Here is a 19,533-nt window from a genome sequence, read left to right as displayed (position 1 = left end):
TCACGCACAGGCTTCCTCCATGTAGGGAATAGCACCCTGGAGACATCCATGGTCAGCCACGACTGAACGAGGCCTAAGAAGTTTCACCTGGAATTCATTTTGTAAATAGCAATTGATTTGTGCATTTCCTTTGAACAAAGGGAAAATCATTCAGAACATTGCGTGTACTTGGGCATGAGTAATGCATGAGACGCCTGTGGAGTACACTGCATGGTTGATGTTTGTTACCTGTTTGGAAACTTTTGCCCAGGTTTTCTTCAGTCTGTAGATTGCGCTTCTATTCAGTGCTGAAGTGATCTCAAGGACACCGTTGTAGTTGTGCATACAGCGACAAACATCTCCCACTGCTATCCATTTCTCAATGGAAATTGTGCGTGAACTAACATCCGCATGCATCATGATTTGAGAAGCAACAAGGTTACTCATCTGAAAAGGAAGTAACAGTGAATGAGACATGGGGAGCATCTATAATCATTAAAATAGAGAATAACTGGCAGAAGGAAATAATTACATTGGCTATAATTTAATGAAGGGTATAGAATCCCCCATCAACCTTGGAGAAAAGTCTTACATTAGATTACAACCACTAAGTAATTTCCTTACATTTAACATTTCTACCAGACATCAGTGTTGATGGTCTCTGCAATTTATTTGCTTCCCTGCGTCTAGTTAAGTGAATAAGGCAAAGATGAATAACTGTAGGTTGTTTTCAGAACCCGTTCAGCTTCCTGCTGACTGATAGCTTGCATTATCAGGAAATACACATGAACATCTAAAGGGCCTGTCCCACTTGAATGACCTAATCCATGAGTTTAGAAGACCCTAGACGAGTTGAAAAAAATGTCAAGGTCGTGTTGACTCGCCGAAGTAAAAGACCTCCTACGACCTCCTACGACTATGTCTACGAACTCCTATGACTATGTCTATGACCTCCTACAACTATGTCTACGACCTCCTACGACCCCCCTCGACCTCAGTCTTCCACACCTAAGACCAACTACGACTAGCTACATGGAAAATGATCACTTGATAAAATAATGTCATGTTTGTTTTGTTTTTTCTCGGGCCAGTTACCGACCTGCGACTACCTACGGCTACCTACGACCATCTACGACTACCATCACGACCTACTATGACCTACCTATGACCTACCTACGAGTAAAAAGTATCAATTTTTCCATGCCGACCTTTTTTACTCGTGGACGTTTTTTATCAGGCTGGAAAAAAACGTCACGACCTACTTGAGGACACGAGTACACGGAGACTACTCACGAGCATGAGGATGAGTTACGAAGACCTCCTACGACCTTGTGGTGACCATGCTGCGAGTATGAGTCAACGGCAAACTCGGCAGAGGTCGCCAATTAGGTCGTGAAAGTGGGACAGGGGCTTAAGACCAACAGTCAGGTACATGGTTACTGTCAAAGGTATAAAGAAATGCAGGCAAAACAAGAATGTAAACAAAAATAATAATAAGCTGTGGGTTGTAAAAATTCACAGGAAACACATTGTCGAGGTGATCAGGAACAGATCAAGGCAAGAAGATCATAAGTAGTAGGAATGGAATTCGGCCATTCGGCCCATCAAGTCTACTCTGTCATTCAATCATGGCTGACCTGTCTCTCGCTCCTAACCCCATTCTCCGGCTTTCTCCCCATAACCCTCGACACCCGTACTAATCGAGAATCAATCTATCTCTGCCTTGAAAATATCCATTGACTGGGCCTCCACAGAATTCCACAGATTCACTGTATTCTTTCTTTATGTACTGCACGGAGAGGACGCTGGCGCTGTTTGTTCGCCGCTTCTCCGTTTGCTATTGTCTGTTACTATTGTAAAGCGACTTTGAGTCTTAGAAAAGCGCTATAAAAATAAAATTTATTATTATTATTATTATTAAAGAAATCCCTCCTCATCTCCTCCTTAAAGGAGTGTCCTTTAATTCTGAAGCTATGATTTCTAGTCCTCGACTCTCCACATCCACTCTACTCAAGCCTTTCACTATTCGGTATGTTTCAATAGGCAATAGACAATAGGTGCAGGAGAAGGCCATTCGGCCCTTCGAGCCAGCACCACCATTCAATATGATCATGGCTGATCATCCACAATCAGTAACCCGTTCCTGCTTTTCCCCATATCCCTTATTTCCTTTAGCCCAAAGAGCTAAATCTAACTCTTTCTTGAAAACATCCAGTGAATTGTCCTCCACTGCCTTCTGTGGCAGAGAATTCCACAGATTCACAACTCTCTGGGTGAAGAAGTTTTTCCTCATCTCAGTCCCGTGCCCTACCCCTTATTCAGCGCAGGAGCACAGAACTCTCAACGTTTCTCAGCCAGAGGGCCACTGAGTTAAGTACTTGCCCGCTTGCTTGGAAATCCCAAAATTGCTGGCTTTCATAAGTCCTAGGAGCTAGAATAAGGCCATTCGGACCATCAAGTCTACTCGGCCATTCAACCATGGCTAATCTATCATTCCCTCTCAACCCCATTCTCCTGCCTTCTCCATATGACCCCATGACACTGTTCATTCATTCATTGGCAGCCCCTGAATTGGAGTCCAACCATGTACACCTGATGGAAACCAGCTGAGGGCACATGGTGGCTGCAATTCAAGCATCAGGTGCCACAGGGAATCTGCTTGAACCATTTATACCAACTCTGACCTGGCACAGGGACATCAAGTGAATCCAAGGGAATGATTATGTGCGGCTTATATCAGCATAACGGTAATTTATGTTCTTCTGGATCAATTGGGCTTATGCAAATAATTGTAATTGTTTGAAAGCTGTTTAACATTATATTCTTAATTAAAAATATATAAACACTTTTATTGTTTCATTGGTTTAAAAAAAATGTTTAATGTTCACAAATAGACAAGAGGACATGACTTCAGAATTAAGGGACAGAAGTTTAGGGGTAACATGAGGGGGAACTTCTTTACTCTTTACTCTTTACTTCTTACTTCTTTACTCAGAGAGTGGTAGCGGTGTGGAATGAGCTTCCAGTGGAAGTGGTGGCAGCAGGTTCGTTGGTATCATTTAAGAATAAATTGGATAGGCATATGGATGAGAAGGGAATGGAGGGTTATGGTATGAGTGCAGGCAGGTGGGACTAAGGGAAAAAAATTGTTCGGCGCGGACTTGTAGGGCCGAGATGGCCTGTTTCCGTGCTGTAATTGTTATATGGTTATATGGTTATATCAAGAACAATCAATAGCATCCAATTGAATCTCCAAGCTAGCACCATATTTTTCACAAAACAGAAGCAGCTGGTCTAGATTAATTCATAGTGATTTAGGCTGGGTCTCTATTCCTTGGAGCACAGGAGGATGAGCGGTGATCTTATAGAGGTGCATAAAATCATGAGAGGAATAGATGCACAGAGTCTCTTGCCCAGAGTAGGTGAATTGAGGATCAGAAACCATAGGTTTAAGGGAAAAGATTTAATAGGAATCTGAGGGGTAACCTTTTCCACACAAAGGGTGGTGGGTGTATGGAACAAGCTGCCAGAGGAGGTAGTTGAGGCTGGGACTATCCCAACATTTAAGAAACAGTTAGACAGGTACATGGATAGGACAGGTTTGGAGGGATATGGACCAAGCGTAGGCAGATGGGACTAGTGTAGCTGGGACATTGTTGGTTGGTGTGGACATGTTGGGCCGAAGGGCCTGTTTCCACATTGTATCACTCTATGACTAAAATCCTCGAATGTCAACTAAGCCATAGACCTGGTTTGACTGGCTGAGTCATAGTCACGTAACACGGAAACAGGCCCTTCGGCCCAACTCATCCAAGCAGACCAACATGCCCCATCTAAGATAGTCCCATTTGCCCACGTTTGGCCTGTATCCTTCTAATCCATTTCCCGTCCATGTATCTGCCACAACGACCTCCTTTGGCAGCTCATTCCATACACCCACCAGCAGCAGTGAAAGAGTTGCCCCTCTGGTTCCCGTTAAATCTTGCCCCTCTCACCTTAAACCGATGTCTTCTGGTTCTTGATTCCCCTACCCAGCATATAAGGCCTCAATGCCACTCTCCTGCATTAACCTCATATCGCAGAAGTCCCTTGAAACCCTAAACTGCTGTCTTCCGTATACTGAGTATATTCAAGAATGTCTACGGCCCACTTGGACAAAAACCTTTAAAGATTCACCGCCTCTTGAAAGTAATTAAACTTATTTTGAGAAAGTGACCCTGGTTCCAGACGCCCATTTCAGAGGAAAGAGCATCTCTGCATCATCCTTATGAAACATGATGAAGTGCACTGTAAAGAATCACATGCCATAATTAAAAGCTGTGACATTCTCCATGTTTTTTGCAATGAAATGAGTGTATTAAATTTACACATCTGACTTTAAGCACAATGTAAATAGAATTAGTTTCTGGCTGCCTACCATAAAAAGCAGCACATACAGGTCACCATTTTGTACCTTTACCGTAACAGTAACATGACAAAGTCACGTCTCGAATCTTCCAAGTTGAAAATGGTTTCATTTTCTTGTAAAGTTAAGCAATTTTTCAGGTAATTAACAATGTGTGATTCTTGTTAGTTGAGAGTAGGTCGGAAAATATATGGATTGTGCAGGGTCATTAAAACAATATATATATTCTTACAATAATACTCCCCACATCTCTCTATGGAGCTACATGTTCTACAAAATAAACTTTGAAAGTATGTGGCCAAAAGGCACCGAGTTCAAATAACTCCTATCAAGTACAAATATCACTAAAGGAAATTTAAAAATATCTATCATTCATGGAAATTTTATTGGAGATTATGAATAATTTTGTGTTTTGTAAATGTAGTGCTTTACACTTTGTAAGAAACAGAACACCTGATGATAAAACAGAATTGCAAAAGCAATTATGTCATAAAAATCTGTGGGAGTTATGAACCCAAAAAAGTCTTTGTGGGTTTTGCATTTGTGTTTCTTTGAATGAATATCAATAATTAAAATTGAGTATTTAATTTTTTTTAAAGGATCTAGTTACTTACATCATTAAAGTGCTGGCTGGTCTTCATGATGTATGGCGTTCGTTCATTTTTGTCAAGTTTCATCCATCCCAGCCCAAGAAATTCCCTGAAAGAAAGTGTGCACATTACTGAGTGTTCAAATTGAACTGTTTGCTTTTCTTTGCATTTCTCCAAGTGCATTGCATGCAGCCTTTTGTAACTTTAGACATACCTTTGTTACAATTCAGTGAATGTCTAATGGGTCTGTCCCTGAGGCGACTTTTTAGGCAACTGCAGGAGATTATGCAGTCGCCACATGTTCACGGATGGTTGCAGGGGAGTCACCTTCATGGTCGTGAGGAGTTCCTACATGCTAGAATTTAGAAGATTGAGGGGGGATCTTATAGAAACTTGCAAAATTCTTAAGGGGTTGGACAGGCTAGATGCAGGAAGATTATTCCCGATGTTGGGGAAGTCCAGAACAAGGGGTCACAGTTTAAGGATAAGGGGGAAATCTTTTAGGACCGAGATGAGAAAATCATTTTTTACACAGAGAGTGGTGAATCTGTGGAATTCTCTGCCACAGAAGATAGTTGAGGCCAGTTCATTGGATATATTTAAGAGGGAGTTAGATGTGGCCCTTGTGGCTAAAGGGATCAGTGGGTATGGAGAGAAGGCAGGTATGGGATACTGAGTTGGATGATCAGCCATGATCATATTGAATGGCGGTGCAGTCTCGAAGGGCCGAATGGCCAACTCCTGCACATATTTTCTATGTTTCTATGTTTCTATGTTTCTATGTTTCCCGCATTCTGGGAACTAGTCGCGGCCTCATTATGGTCGCCGTGAATTTTTCAACATGTTGAAAAATTAGCAGAGCGACTAGAATGAGAGTAGCGAGAATTCTCGAGCCGTGGGTGGGTCGGCAGGAGGTCCTAGTGGGTTGCCAGGAGGTCGAAGCTTCTCAGAAGTTCTTGTAGGTTGGAACCGGTGCTGACCGGTGAATTTCATTGGCTCATTGGGGGAAAAAAGCTAAGCAGTAGTTTTCAGAACCAAGGATAACCGACCGGTAATGTTAACTGTCCGCCGAGCATCACAGCCGTGTATCTCTGGCTCATTAAAAGTTGTCCCCACTCCTTCTCCCCCCTTCTCCCCCCCCCCCCTCTTTTAAAGTACTTACCGTACACTGTGCTTTAGCCATCTTTTTACAGCGCCAACCTTCCTGTTCATCACGGTGTGTGCCTGTTTCACCTTGGCTTTGCACCGTGTGAATTTTTTAGACAGGGCTAAAAAATTCACACGGGCTGGTGAAGGAAGCGATGTGTTTATGTGTGTGTGTTCCACTCTGACATTCGCCGTACCAGGTCCCGGTTTTTCAGGCGACTGCCGGCAACCTGCTGGCAATCTGCTGAAAAATTGCCTAAGTGGGACAGGCCCATTACAGAGGAAACTTTGTCAATGTACCTGAACTCTGAACTGTTACTGACTTTTGGCCGGCAAATGGTCGTTACAACAATCACACTGTCACCTTAACAAGTGAAAAGAGAATTTTCAAATATAAACATAAAATAAATTTCTAGTTAATGCTACCACAGCTAATGTTGAACAGGGTGGAGTGTATCAAAGTGTGAAACAGTCCCAAAAAGCTACATATAGTGAATAGTGAAAAGCTTGGATAGAGTGGATGTGGAGAGGATGTTTCCACTAGTGGGAGAGTCCAGGACTAGAGGTCATAGCCTCAGAATTAAAGGACATTCTTTTAGGAAGGAGATGAGGAGAAATGTATTTAGTCAGAGGGCGGAGAATCTGTGGAATTCTTTACCACCGAAGGCTCTGGAGGCCAAGACAGTGGATATTTTTAAGACAGAGATAGATTCTTGATTAGTACAGGTGTCAGAGGTTATGGGGAGAAGGTAGGAGAATGGGGTTAGGAGGGATAGACCAGCCATGATTGAATGGTGGAGTAGACTTGATGGGCTGATTGGCCTAATTCTACTCCTATACCTTATGACCTTATATTTCAAGAACTGTTGAAATGCATGGTGACAGTGGCACAGTGGTAGAACTACTGCCTTACAGCGCTTTTGACCCGGGTTCAATCCTGACTACGGGTGCTGTCTGAACGGAGTTTGTACGTTCTGCCCGTGACCTGCGTGGGTTTTCTGCAAGATTTCTGATATCCCCCAAAACTCCCATGCTCTATGGGCTAGTGGAATCAAGGGATATGGGGAGAAGGCAGGCATGTGTTATTGATTGGGGATGATCAGCCATGATCACAATGGATGGCGGTGCTGGCTCGAAGGGCCGAATGACCTCCTCCTGCACCTATTTTCTATGTTTCTATATACAGGATTGTAGGTTAATTGGCTTGGTATAATTGTAAATTGTCCCTAGCGTGTGTAGGATAGTGTTACTCGGGGGAATCGCTGGTCGGCGCGGATTTGCTGGGCCGAAGGGCCTGTTTCCACGCTGTGTCGCTAAGTTAAGCTGTTTTCAAATTAACTCTGATGAGAAGGTGTCCATAAAAATGTGGTGGAAAAATATTTAAAGATCTTAAATATTTAACAGGACCAGAGAATCATGCTTTGGCACAATGAATATCACTCAGGTAGAGAGATTCAAATGACATTACTTGTTGCTGTTGGCATCTGAAATAGAGTTTGCATGCTGAGACCTGAATCGAATTCTCAAAAGAAAACTTGAACTCACTCGTATGGTATGCTTCTGAAAACAATGTGATCAAGAAGCGTCAACTGTTCCGCCATTTCCATGACTGACAAAGTCTCAAAGGATTCCATCCTAGGCCCATCTGTCTGTATAGAATTACATTGTTTGGTTGATTAGTAGAAAATAAGCCCCCATTAGGACTAAATAATAACATTGCAGATTTGAAAATATTGCTCAGGTAGAAACTTTAATACTAATCGTGTCATAAAATGAGTAAATGCCCCACTGTATTATAAAATAACAATAATAACAATAAACCAAAACCATATAAATGTCTTGAAGTTTTGATCTTATGATAATGCCAGTAGTAGCTGCAATAGAAAACAACATTTCATTTTGCAATTTCCTCACAGCGGTAACCTCTAAGCATCAGAGACTATCTCATTATCTTGCTTAATCTATAATCTATAATACTGTGCCACGGTGAAATGAAAAGAAAACACGTTTTCCTGAAAATAACCAGCCGAGCAAACAGATTTATTAAAACACTGATACAGCCAATGAATGAGATCTGGTGTGCGTCAAGTGAGCCCCTGGAAGTAATCAATGTGAAAAAAATGCAATTTTATCTTTCTTATCACTATTAATAAAGTTTATGTATTTTAAATATTGGTAAAATATAATTATTACAATCAGGGCCAAAAAGCTAATTTCTTTGATTTTATTCATTTATCAGCTATTTTTTTCATATGGCCTGTCAAGATAAAGTTTGACATATAATTAAATATTATCTGTACGTTAATGCATTTATGGGCCCATTAGGCTGCGACAAGTAAGAAGTTTACTGTTCTATTGTTGGTACATATGACAATTAAACACTCTTGACTCTTGATATGGCTTGTGGAAGTGTGGATATTTAGAATCCATAAATTACATTACACTAGAACAATAGATTATAAGGAAAGAGGGCACTTTAATTGAAAGAGTTTGTCTCATTTTTCAAATTGTGCTATAAGCTGCAAGAGTTTATAATGGAACTAATCTGAATTTTACTTGATATTTCTCAGGTTAATAGAAGCCACAGTTAGGATATTCAGCAAATATACTAGTATTATTCCAGTCAGTAATTTAAGTTAACTCCGGCTGTCATACCCTTATTATTTTGCTTTGGATTTAACACTGATTACAATGAAATGATATTTCATGACTTTTATACATGGGAGTTATGAAGTAGCTTGGACATCCAGACATTGTGCTGACAGGAGTTTGGGCCAGCTGAGGTTTTCATCATGAAACAAACTGCTGGAGGAACTCAGCGGGTCAGGCAGCATCTGTGGAGGGAAATGGACAGGTAACGTTTCATGCCTCCTCCATCTCCCTCCACAAATACTTCTTGATATACTGATTTCTTAACATGAGATTTCAACATCTGCAGTCTTTTGTGTCTTGAGGTTTTCATTATTGCTTTAATAATTAATACGAAATTTAAGATACTTTCTCAGTTTTCAAAACATGACAATACCTTGTAGAGTTTCGGGTGTTGTGGGTATTCGCACAACAATTTGACCTAGCGCCGGTAAATAATACTGAGAAACCGCAAGGAAACAACTGTGCATGTTCTGGCCGGTTCAGGGGCACAGTATACAAGCAATAATCTCACCTTCAGCCACAGATGGACATTATTATTAGATCAGCACAACTTTATTCTCAATTCCATGGAATATATATCATGTGGCCGCTTAGTCAGAATGATAATTAGCAATAGATAAAGTAATTTGTGTTGTGTTGCTTTGCCAATTCGGAACTGAATCAGGTGGCCTAAACAACATAGTGGAGGCTGTCATTCCCAGCATCTTGAGTGGGATTTGGATTGAGGCATCCATTGCTAACTCATTTGCCAGTAAGGGGAATAAACGGAAGGCTCATATATTGTGTAGAAAGGAACTGCAGATAGACAATAGACAATAGACAATAGGTGCAAGAGTAGGCCATTCGGCCCTTCGGCCCTTCGAGCCAACACCGCCATTCAATGTGATCATGGCTGATCATCCCCAATCAGTACCCCGTTCCTGTCTTCTCCCCATATCCCCTGACTCCGCTATCTTTAAGAGCCCTATCTAGCTCTCTCTTTAAAGTTTCCTCGTCTCCGTTCTAAATGGCCCACCCCTTATTTTTAAACTGTGGCCCATGGTTCTGGACACCTCCAACATCGGGAACATGTTTCCTGCCTCTAGCGTGCCCAAACCCTTAACAATCTTATATGTTTCAATAAGATGCCCTCTCATCCTTCTAAACTCCAGATGCTGGTTTACACCAAAGATTGACACAATTTGCTGGAGTAACTTGGTGGGAGAGAAGGACTGGGTGACGTTTCATGTCCAGACCCTTCTTCGGACTCAATGGGTGATGTTTCGGGTCGTGATTCTTCTTCAGACTCGTATATTGGCTCATATACATATACAGGCTCATATTTTGGGCAGATCAGCAGATTTTAAGTAAATATTTTTAATTTCATATTATTTTTAGTATGTTGCCTTTCAAGTTAAAATCTATTTCAGCAACTAAGTTACAGGGAAAGGTTGAACAAGTTAGGTCTTTATTCTTTGGAGCGCAGAAGGTTAAGGGGGGGGGGACTTGATAGAGGTCTTTAAAATTATGAGAGGGATAGACAGAGTTGACGTGGATAAGCTTTTTCCATTGAGAGTAGGGAAGATTCAAACAAGAGGACATGATTTGAGAATTAAGGGACAAAAGTTTAGGGGTAACATGAGGGGGGACATCTTTACTCAGAGAGTGGTAGCTGTGTGGAATGAGCTTCCAGTGGTGGAGGCAGGTTCGATTTTATCATTTAAAAATAAATTGGATAGGTATATGGACGGGACAGGAATGGAGGGTTATGGTCTGAGTGCAGGTAGATGGGACTAGGGGAAAATAAGTGTTCGGCACGGACCTGAAGGGCCGAGATGGCCTGTTTTCCGTGCTGTAATTGTTATATGGTTATATGGTTATGTAATATACTGTACCTAACAAAATAAGATACAAAAGCAGAGTTAGTGGAGAAAAGCAGGATGAACTACAGTCTTTATGAAATGATTTGTTGATAGTAAAGCTGCTTTATAAATGTTGTTACTAAATTAAATTCAACACTACTTATGTGGGCTCAGTATTTTTTTATACTTGACTCACTCACCATCTGTAATAAAACTTCCATCCGTAGCTGAGCATCATCCAGTTCATCCTGTGAGAGTGCACTGACAGAGAATTCAATGTAGATTAGAATGAGATACACCACAGACATTGACAACAAAATCAATGCATTGCCATTCGGACCTGGTTCATTATTAAATATACGGATTCATTGATGGAGTAATTACACTCAGCAGGTGAGAGTATATTACAAATGCCTGTTTGTGTTTGAAAATAGTTTAGTTATTATTGTCACGTGTACCAAGCTACAGTGAAGAGCTTTGTTTTGCATGCTATCCCATCCCCAGCCAAATCATATCATGTGTATAATACATAGGTATAAGAGTGAAATGATTGCCATGGATAATGGTAGCTTCTGGAAAGTACATAAAGAGTCATCACTTTCTTGCAACCTTCAAGACTCAAGTCTCTGAAATCAAGTCTGACCTTGGCTAAAGAGATTGGTTTATTTGGACATCTGGCCTTAAAATGGGAAAGTAAGAAACGCAAGTCTATTGTTAATTCTGCTTGAATTGGGAATTCATTTGTGTTGAGTATATTAACACACTTTTCAGTATTCTTCAGACCTTCTGATATTGATATTAGATCATGTATCAATACCATGATCCATTGGATTCAGTGGATATTTTAAAGGCAGAGATAGATAGATTCTTGTCTAAGAAAGAAGCTGGTTTAAACCGAAGATAGATACAAAAAGCTGGAGTAACTCAGCGGGACAGGCAGCATCTCTGGAGAGAAGGAATATTTGTGGAATTCCCTGCCATAGATGGCAGCAGAGGCCAAATCACTGGATGGATTTAAGAGAGAGTTAGATAGAGCTCTAGGGGCTGGTGCAATCAAGGGATATGGGGAGACAGCAGGCACGGGTTTCTGCACCTATTTTCTATGTTTCTATGTTTCTATGGGTGGTGTTTCGGGTCGAGACCCTTCTTCAGTTTCTTGAATAGTACAGGTGTCATAGCTTATGGGGAGAAGGCAGGAGGATGGGGTTAAGAGTGGAAGATAGATCAGACATGATTGAATGGCGGTGTAGACTTGATGGTCCGAATGGCCTAATTCTATTCCTATCACATGACCTTATGTTGATAAGTTTAGTCCAATGAATTAGTGACTATATTCTAAAGGGTACAAGTCTGAACAATATACAGTGAAGTTATAGTGAAGTTACTTTGATATGACAATGGTAAAGAAACTTGTGAATCAACTCGTGTCATAACTGAGTAAATGATTTATTTTCTATGAAAATATATTTACTTCTCCAGGATGCTGAATTATATCATTTAGCCCTTGGACTGGGTGAAGTATACATATGGTGATCAATGGACTAATTTTATAAATTTAATGTGCAGAATTTTTAACGACTTGAGAATAATAATAATAATAATAATAATATCTTTTATTGTCATTGCACGTCAGTGCAACGAGATTTAGTGTGCAGCTCCACTGATGTACAAGAAAGGTAAATAAATACAATACATAAATAAGCAAGCTGAATTGATTTGGATCTATGTGACACAGAAGAGATATTGGTGGGAGAAGAGATCTCGCGTATGGATATATTAATCCTTTTGTTTCTAAATTTTTTATTCATTTTTTGTTTCTTGTTTATTTCTAGTTTGTCAAAGGAGAATGCACAAACTCCGTACAGGCAAGCACCCGTGGTCAGGATTGAACCCGGGTCTCTGGCGCTGTGAGGCAGCAACTCTACTGATGTGCCGTTCTGCCGACCTAGTTGTATCATTATTACCTGATCTCTGTTGGTCCGGAAAAACAAATAATACGGTAAGGCTCTGGAACCAAGGGTGCTGGAAAATGAGTGTTCGACCTGTATTTAAGCATTATCTGAATGTGGTCCTCATAGACGTACCTCAACAAGGAACTTTTAGCAAAGTCAAAAAATATTACCTTAAGATGTTGGCCGTGGCTTTCCTTTCTTGGGGCAGTAACTCATGGTCACGCATCACTTCCTCTAACAAATTTATAACATTTGACTTCAGTTCACCGTTCATCTCGAAATCCTGAGCAATTAGAAAATAATAAACTCATTAGTATTCATAGATGGAAGTCTGTGTTTTGTCGGCATCTTGTTATTTGAAAAGCTCTTGACATTCTTGTGTAAACATTTCCTTACAGGCAATTATTTCTCAGACTTGAAATGCAAGTCTCATATTATTAAAGCTTTTACATGAAAACCCTTGCAGAACACAATTAAGAAAATTCTACCTGGCAGCCAAAGCAGGTTGAACATCAATAGCAAATCACAAAACCAACTTCTGAATATTTCCAAGACCAAAACATATTTTTCATTCTGATCAAAATTCAGGCCAAAATAGAACAATCAAATGTCATCAGTCATCAGGCTTTCTTTGTCCAAGAACGGTATACACATTTAAATTACAAGGAATTTGAAGTTTCAATGCTTCGAATGCTCAAATGTTTGTGCTGGTCACCCAATTACACATATTCCTTAACATATCCTTTCTCTAGTCTAACAGGATACAACCAGTGCATCTATTTTAGTTCCAGTATTCGCATAGTTCTTGCTGCTTCCAATAATCAGTCACGGCTTACTTTTTGCTTACTTTGAGCATCATTGGGACAGTTGAATTTCAGAAGCTCATATCATAGATTGGATGTAAAGTTAAGTGCAAAAGCACTAGCTCCTGGCAACTACAGCAGGTGACATATACCATGTTTTTCTTTGTTGGGTAATTCAGTTTCTTCCCAGCTGTTATCAGGCAACCGAACTACCAACAACTAGAGAGACGTCCTGAGCTACTATCTACCTCATTGGAGCTCCTCAGACTACTTTTAATTGAACTTTACTGGACATTTATCTTGCACTAAACATTATTCCCTTTATCACATATCTGTACACTGTGGATGATTCGATTGCAATCATATATTTTCTTTCCACTGACTGGTAAGCATGCAACTAAAGCTTTTCACTGAACCTCGGTACACGTGACAATAAACTAAACTAAATTTATGTGAATAAAAAAACTCAATTGAAAACGGGGGACATGTGCTTGAGTGCTCAATTTCCATTCAGTGTCCTCGGCATGTTGAATTTTAACACACAGAAGTGCGTTGATTAGTATGGGTGTCAGAGATTATAGGGAGAAGGCAGGAGAATGGGATTAGGAGGGAGAGATAGATCAGCCACGATTGAATGATGGAATAGACTTGATTGGCTGAATTCTACTCCTATAAGTTATGAACTTATGAAGACCCTGGACATGTGCTGTGACACCACAACAACTGATCAGAATTCTTCATGGCACGAAGTATGTGGGCTCCTCACACAGGAGATTTCTACTAGTGAATATGAAGCCTGCTTCGTGTTGACTTAACGGTAGCCTGCAACAGGAGGTCCTGGACTGACATGGGAACCAGATACTGATGGCTTCTCATAGAAACATAGAAAATAGGTGCAGGAGGAGGCCATTCGGCCCTTCGAGCCAGCACCGCCATTCATTGTAATCATGGCTGATCGTCCCCTATCAATAACCCGTGCCTGCCTTCTCCCCATATCCCTTGTCTCCACTAGCCCCTAGAGCTCTATCTAACTCGCTCTTAAATCCATCCAGTGACTTGGCCCCCACTGCCCTCTGTGACAGGGAATTACATAAATTCACAACTCTCTGGGTGAAAAAGTTTTTTCTCACCTCAGTCTTAAATGACCTCCCCTTTATTCTAAGACTGTGGCCCCTGGTTCTGGACTCGCCCCACATTGGGAACATTTTTCCTGCATCTAGCTTGTCCAGTCCTTTTATAATTTTATATGTTTCTATAAGATCCCCCCTCATCCTTTGAAACTCCAGTGAATACAAGCCTAGTCTTTTCAATCTTTCCTCATATGACAGTCCCACCATCCCAGGGATCAATCTCGTGAACCTACGCTACACTGCCTCAATCACAAAGATGTCCTTCCTCAAATTAGGAGACCAAAACTGCACACAATCCTCCAGATGTGGTCTCACCAGAGCCTTATACAACTGGTAGTCAATTTAACAAACCCTCTCGTGGACTGTTAACCCCATAGTGGCAATCTCTATACCTCCAGGCTCATGATCTTCACCGGATCACCCCAAACATCCACTGACTTCTGTCCACCTCACCCAATGGCCCATCTGAAACCTTCCCAATCAATGATTCCAATTCCCAACATCCAACCTCCAATTCCCTCAAATGGCGGTCCTATCCTCCGAATCAAAGGCCGGCACCACTTCCAATTATTGCACCTCTCCCCCCACCAAACCCTGACCACTGGACCGACCATCGACCGATTCACACCCAGACCTGTCTATATCTTGAATGATGCTGACCTATCCTTTGGATCTCTGTCCCGACTGTAATTCTTAGCAATTCTGGTCCATGACATGATATTCAATGGCCCAACAGGCACCATTGTAAAGTTAAGGCACATTTCTCAATGGACATAGTTGTCCGTTATTAATATTATGAAACACTGATGTCCAAATCGTACAAAGTTCCCATTGATATAATGTTCGGTAATGTGAGCCAGATGCGTCTCACTCATTACAGTTAGCACAAGAATTACGTGCTCGCCACACCTAAATACTATATGAGGCCCTGCAGTTATGAGTTCTGGCTCTGAAAAGCTACGGCAAATGCCCTTGTAAAATATGTTGTTGCTCACTCAAATTCATCACTCAGTGTGTGTCCTTCCAATGAAGTTTTATTTTAATCAGTTAAGGCAGTCTATTGGGTACGCTACTAGTATGCAAGGGTCAGGCCCATTATATGTTATAGGAGCAGAATTAGGCCATTCGGCCCATCAAGTCTACTCTGCCATTCTATCATGGTTGATCTATCTTTTCCTCCCAACCCCATTCCCCTGCCTTCTCCCCATAATCCCTGACACCTTACTAATCATTGAACCAGAGATACGACTTTGAATCCTGGGGAATTTATATTCACAAAATTAAATACATTTGAAATAATCATCTAGAGTCAGGAATGGTGACCATGAAAGTTCAGGATTTTCATGAAAACCTCTCTGGTTCACTAATATCTATCAGACTAGGTAGGTGTGAAGGAAATCTGCCATCTTTACCTAGTCTAGCTTTTGAATGACCGTTCCATTCTACCTCCCTTCCATTGATTCCATTCGGCAAGGCCAGCAGCATAATAAAGGATGAGTCTCATCCCGGACACTCCCTCTTCTCTCCTCTCCCATCAGGGAAGAAGTGACATTTCGGGACGAGAAAAAGGTCTGTCCGAAGAAGTGTCTCGACCCAAAACGTCACCCTTCTCTCCAGGGATGCTGCCTGACCCGCTGAGTTACTCCAGCATTTTGTGTCTATCTTCGTCCATGCTGTATGTCCCATTTCCACACTGTTTGATTTTATGACTCTAATGTTAATATGTTGGATAGAGTTTAGAACAGGTTTCCTCAATTAATGTGGGCTGCCTTTTAAGGAAGGAATGTCCAGTTAGATCCATTGATAGAAAGGTAACTTCTTTGAATCAAAGAAGATACTGAGGGGTCGATAGGATGGAGATGGAAAGGATCTTTCCTCTTGTGAGAGATCTAGAACCAGGCAACCCTGTTTAAAAATAAAGCATTGGTGGTTTGCCTAATATTGAAAGACTGACCACAGTTGGCTTGCATCTACTGGAGACCATTCGGCCCAACCTGTTCATGCTTTGCAAAATAATCACCCAATCCGAGTTTGACGTCCATTGTGGAGAAGATCACATTATGAACACTGAGTGCAACACACTAGACTGAACAATGTACAAGTGGGTGGCACAGTGACGCAGCGGTAGAGTTGCTGCCTTACAGCGCCGGAGACCTGGGTTCGATCCTGACTACGGATGCTATCTGTACATTCTCCCCGCAACCGAGATCTTCAGTTTCCTCCCACACTCCAAAGACGTACAGGTATGTGTAGGTAGATTGGCTTGGCAAATGTAAAAATTGTCCCTAGTGTGTGTAGGACAGTGTTAATGTGCAGGGATCGCTGGTCGCAGCGGACTCGGTGGGCCGACGCGCCTGTTTCCATGCTGTATATCTAAACCCATCTATTCTGGTCAAGTCACGGCAGTAAATGTGTTGGCGTATTGTCAAATTGTCAAAAATATTTCCACGCTTACAGACATACTTGCCCTAGAATGATTGGAATTGCTAGTTTTTTTTGCTGTGGATTTGTGAGTGCACACTGTAGAGGAGCAGTCAAACTTTATTGAAACAAACCAATAGTGGCTCTAATTATTTTGATTTCATCAAAGGTTTGGCCGGCATTCTAGAATAAAAAACAATCCGTCAAGGGATTTAATGCAGGATAGAATCACCTTGCTGCATTTGTTATTGGTTTAATTACAACAGATAAAGCAGAGCTACCTCAAACATTGTTAAGATTGGGTTAAATGGGAATAATTCTCATAAATTAGTCTTCATCTGTGATGTAGATATAATGTATCCTAAAATTAATTATTTTCCTCACCACCAGCAACTAGTACTTGTTCTAACTATATTTTTGTAGAATAAAAACAGTGAATGAACAGTGAAGCATTTAAACTCTGAATATCCAATTAGACAGCAGATTCTTTGTCAATGTGATCACATCAGTGGCAAATTTGTAGAGTAAATGACATGTGGCCATGCAAAGCTGACCATTCCAATGGCAGGTCATTCCTCAAAACTAATTAACTTGTCTTTTCTCTTTAAGAAGGACATTAGAGAATGTGGATTTACAGTGATTCTGGATTTGCAACAGAGCAGTAATATTTGCATCGGTAATACATGACACAGTCGTTAGTGGTTTAGACCCCGTGGTCTTGTTGGGTGTACGCAGTGGCGTAGCGTGGGGGGGGGGGGGGGCCAGAGGGGCGGTTGCCCCGGGCGCTAAATTTTTAGGGGCGCAAAAAAATAGTTGGATACATTTTTTTTATAAAATGGCAAAAAAAAATGTTCTAAAGGCACGCTACACCTCTTTAGCAGCCTTCCCCTGAATTATTGTAATAAAATGTAATTTTTTTTGCCTTTTTATAATTTTTTTTATCTAACAATTTTTTTGCCCCCCTAAAAATTTATCCAACAATTTTAACCAACCAGCGATCTCTGCGCCGAGGCCACTGCCACTGTCCCAGCCGCCGCTGTCGTCCATTGGGCCTGTGGTCGGGTCGAGTGGCCGCTGCCGCCGGAACGTGCCCCAGCTCCGAGTTCTGGTCGCCGCTGCCGCTGCTCCAGCTCCGATACCGTGTGGCTGCTGCCGCTGCCCCCGCTCCGAGGCCAGGCCGCCGCTGTCGCTGTCCCCGCTCCGAGGCCAGGCCGCCGCTGTCGCTGTCCTCGCTCCGAGGCCAGGCCGCCGCTGTCGCTGTCCCCGCTCCGAGGCCAGGCCGCCGCTGCCGCCGTCCCAGCCGCTGCCGCCGCCATCCCAGCACCGATGCCGGGCGGCCGCTGCCACTGTCCCCGCTCCGAGGCCAGGCCGCCGCTGTCAAAGCCGCCGTTGCCGCTGCCCAGCTCCGAGTTCTGGTCGCCGCTGCCACTGTCGCCGCTGCCCAGCTTCGAAGCCGCCATTAGGCCTCGGCGCAGGCGGAGACGGGGGATACGACAAAAGAAGTCGCATCCCCCGAAGGAAGAGACCAAAAACCGCTAATGAGGAGGCGCAATATTTTAAACTGCCCTGGGCGCGCAAAACCCACCCTACGCCACTGGGTGTACGGTTCATATATTTAATGCATTGTGATTGAATTTAATCTTTAATGTTAAGATAAAACGTGTACGAGTGAAGCAGGACCCCATTGTATCCTTGGGCTGCATGGTGGCGCAGTGGTAGAGTTGCGACCTTGCTGACCTTGCTGACCTTGCTGAGCTTGCTGCGCCAGAGATGCAGGTTCGATCCCAATCACACTCCAATGATGCACAGGTTTGTAGGTTAATTGACTTGGTATAAATGTAAATTGTCCCTAGTGTGTGTAGGGTAGTGTTAATGTGTGGGGATGACTGGTCGATGCGGGTTTGGTGCGCCAAAGGGCCTGTTTCCCTGTTGTAGCCCTAAACTAAACTACTTACCATCTATTTCCTGCAATAGAAATGTCATCCTAATATTTTATTAAACACAATGGCGCAACAGTAGATCTGCTGCCTCACATGCCAATGACAAGGGTTCAATCCTTATTACGGGTGCTGTCAGTGGGGAATTTGTACATTCGCCCTGGGTTTTCTCCGGCAGCTCAGAGTTTCTCCCACTTTCCAAAGACTTGCAGGTTTGTAATTGAATTGGCAGGAGTGAGATTGAATCACCACCATGGGGCCAACAGTCCCTCTGTTTTTGCATTTTTTTGTTGTTATTTTTAGTGCATTTTAAAAGTTTGTTTTAATGTTCTCTGTGTGTTTTACGTGGGGGGTGGGGGAGGGGAGAGGGGGAAACTTTTTTTCAATCTCTTACCTTGCCGGTAATGTGATTGCTTTCCGGATCGTATCTCCGGTCGCTCCGCGGCCTAACATCATGGAGCTGGAGGCCTTGCTGTGGACTGACGTTGAGCCCCACCACGGGGACGTGGACTTACCATCGGAGCCGATCCCTTGCCTGGGATCGACGCGGATTTCGCCATCGAGAGCTCGCAGTCTCGGGTAGAGGCCGATGTTAGGAAGCTCCAAACGACGTAAAAGGTTCGACCAGCCCCGACCCGGGTTGATCGCCCGGCACGGGGGAGCTGACATCCCCCCCC

General features: G+C 42.4%; 1 protein-coding gene across 1 annotated transcript in view; it reads right to left on the bottom strand.

The window, feature by feature from the left end:
- The window catches only part of rasgrf2 (Ras protein specific guanine nucleotide releasing factor 2), a 225,554-nt gene that overhangs the window by 13,020 nt on the left and 193,001 nt on the right, over positions 1-19,533 (bottom strand). Inside the window, exons 18-22 of the mRNA XM_033018742.1 lie at positions 12,736-12,848; positions 10,814-10,874; positions 7,666-7,769; positions 4,999-5,083; positions 229-426 (exon numbers count right to left, since the gene is read on the bottom strand). Coding sequence (XP_032874633.1) covers positions 229-426; positions 4,999-5,083; positions 7,666-7,769; positions 10,814-10,874; positions 12,736-12,848 — 561 coding nt within the window. The remainder of the gene's footprint in view (positions 1-228; positions 427-4,998; positions 5,084-7,665; positions 7,770-10,813; positions 10,875-12,735; positions 12,849-19,533) is intronic.

Source organism: Amblyraja radiata, chromosome 3 (assembly GCF_010909765.2).
Source record: "Amblyraja radiata isolate CabotCenter1 chromosome 3, sAmbRad1.1.pri, whole genome shotgun sequence".
NCBI classification, from domain to species: Eukaryota; Metazoa; Chordata; class Chondrichthyes; order Rajiformes; family Rajidae; genus Amblyraja; species Amblyraja radiata.
The sequence above is the reverse complement of the archived record's forward strand: the minus strand, read 5'-3'. Positions and strand labels throughout refer to the sequence as shown.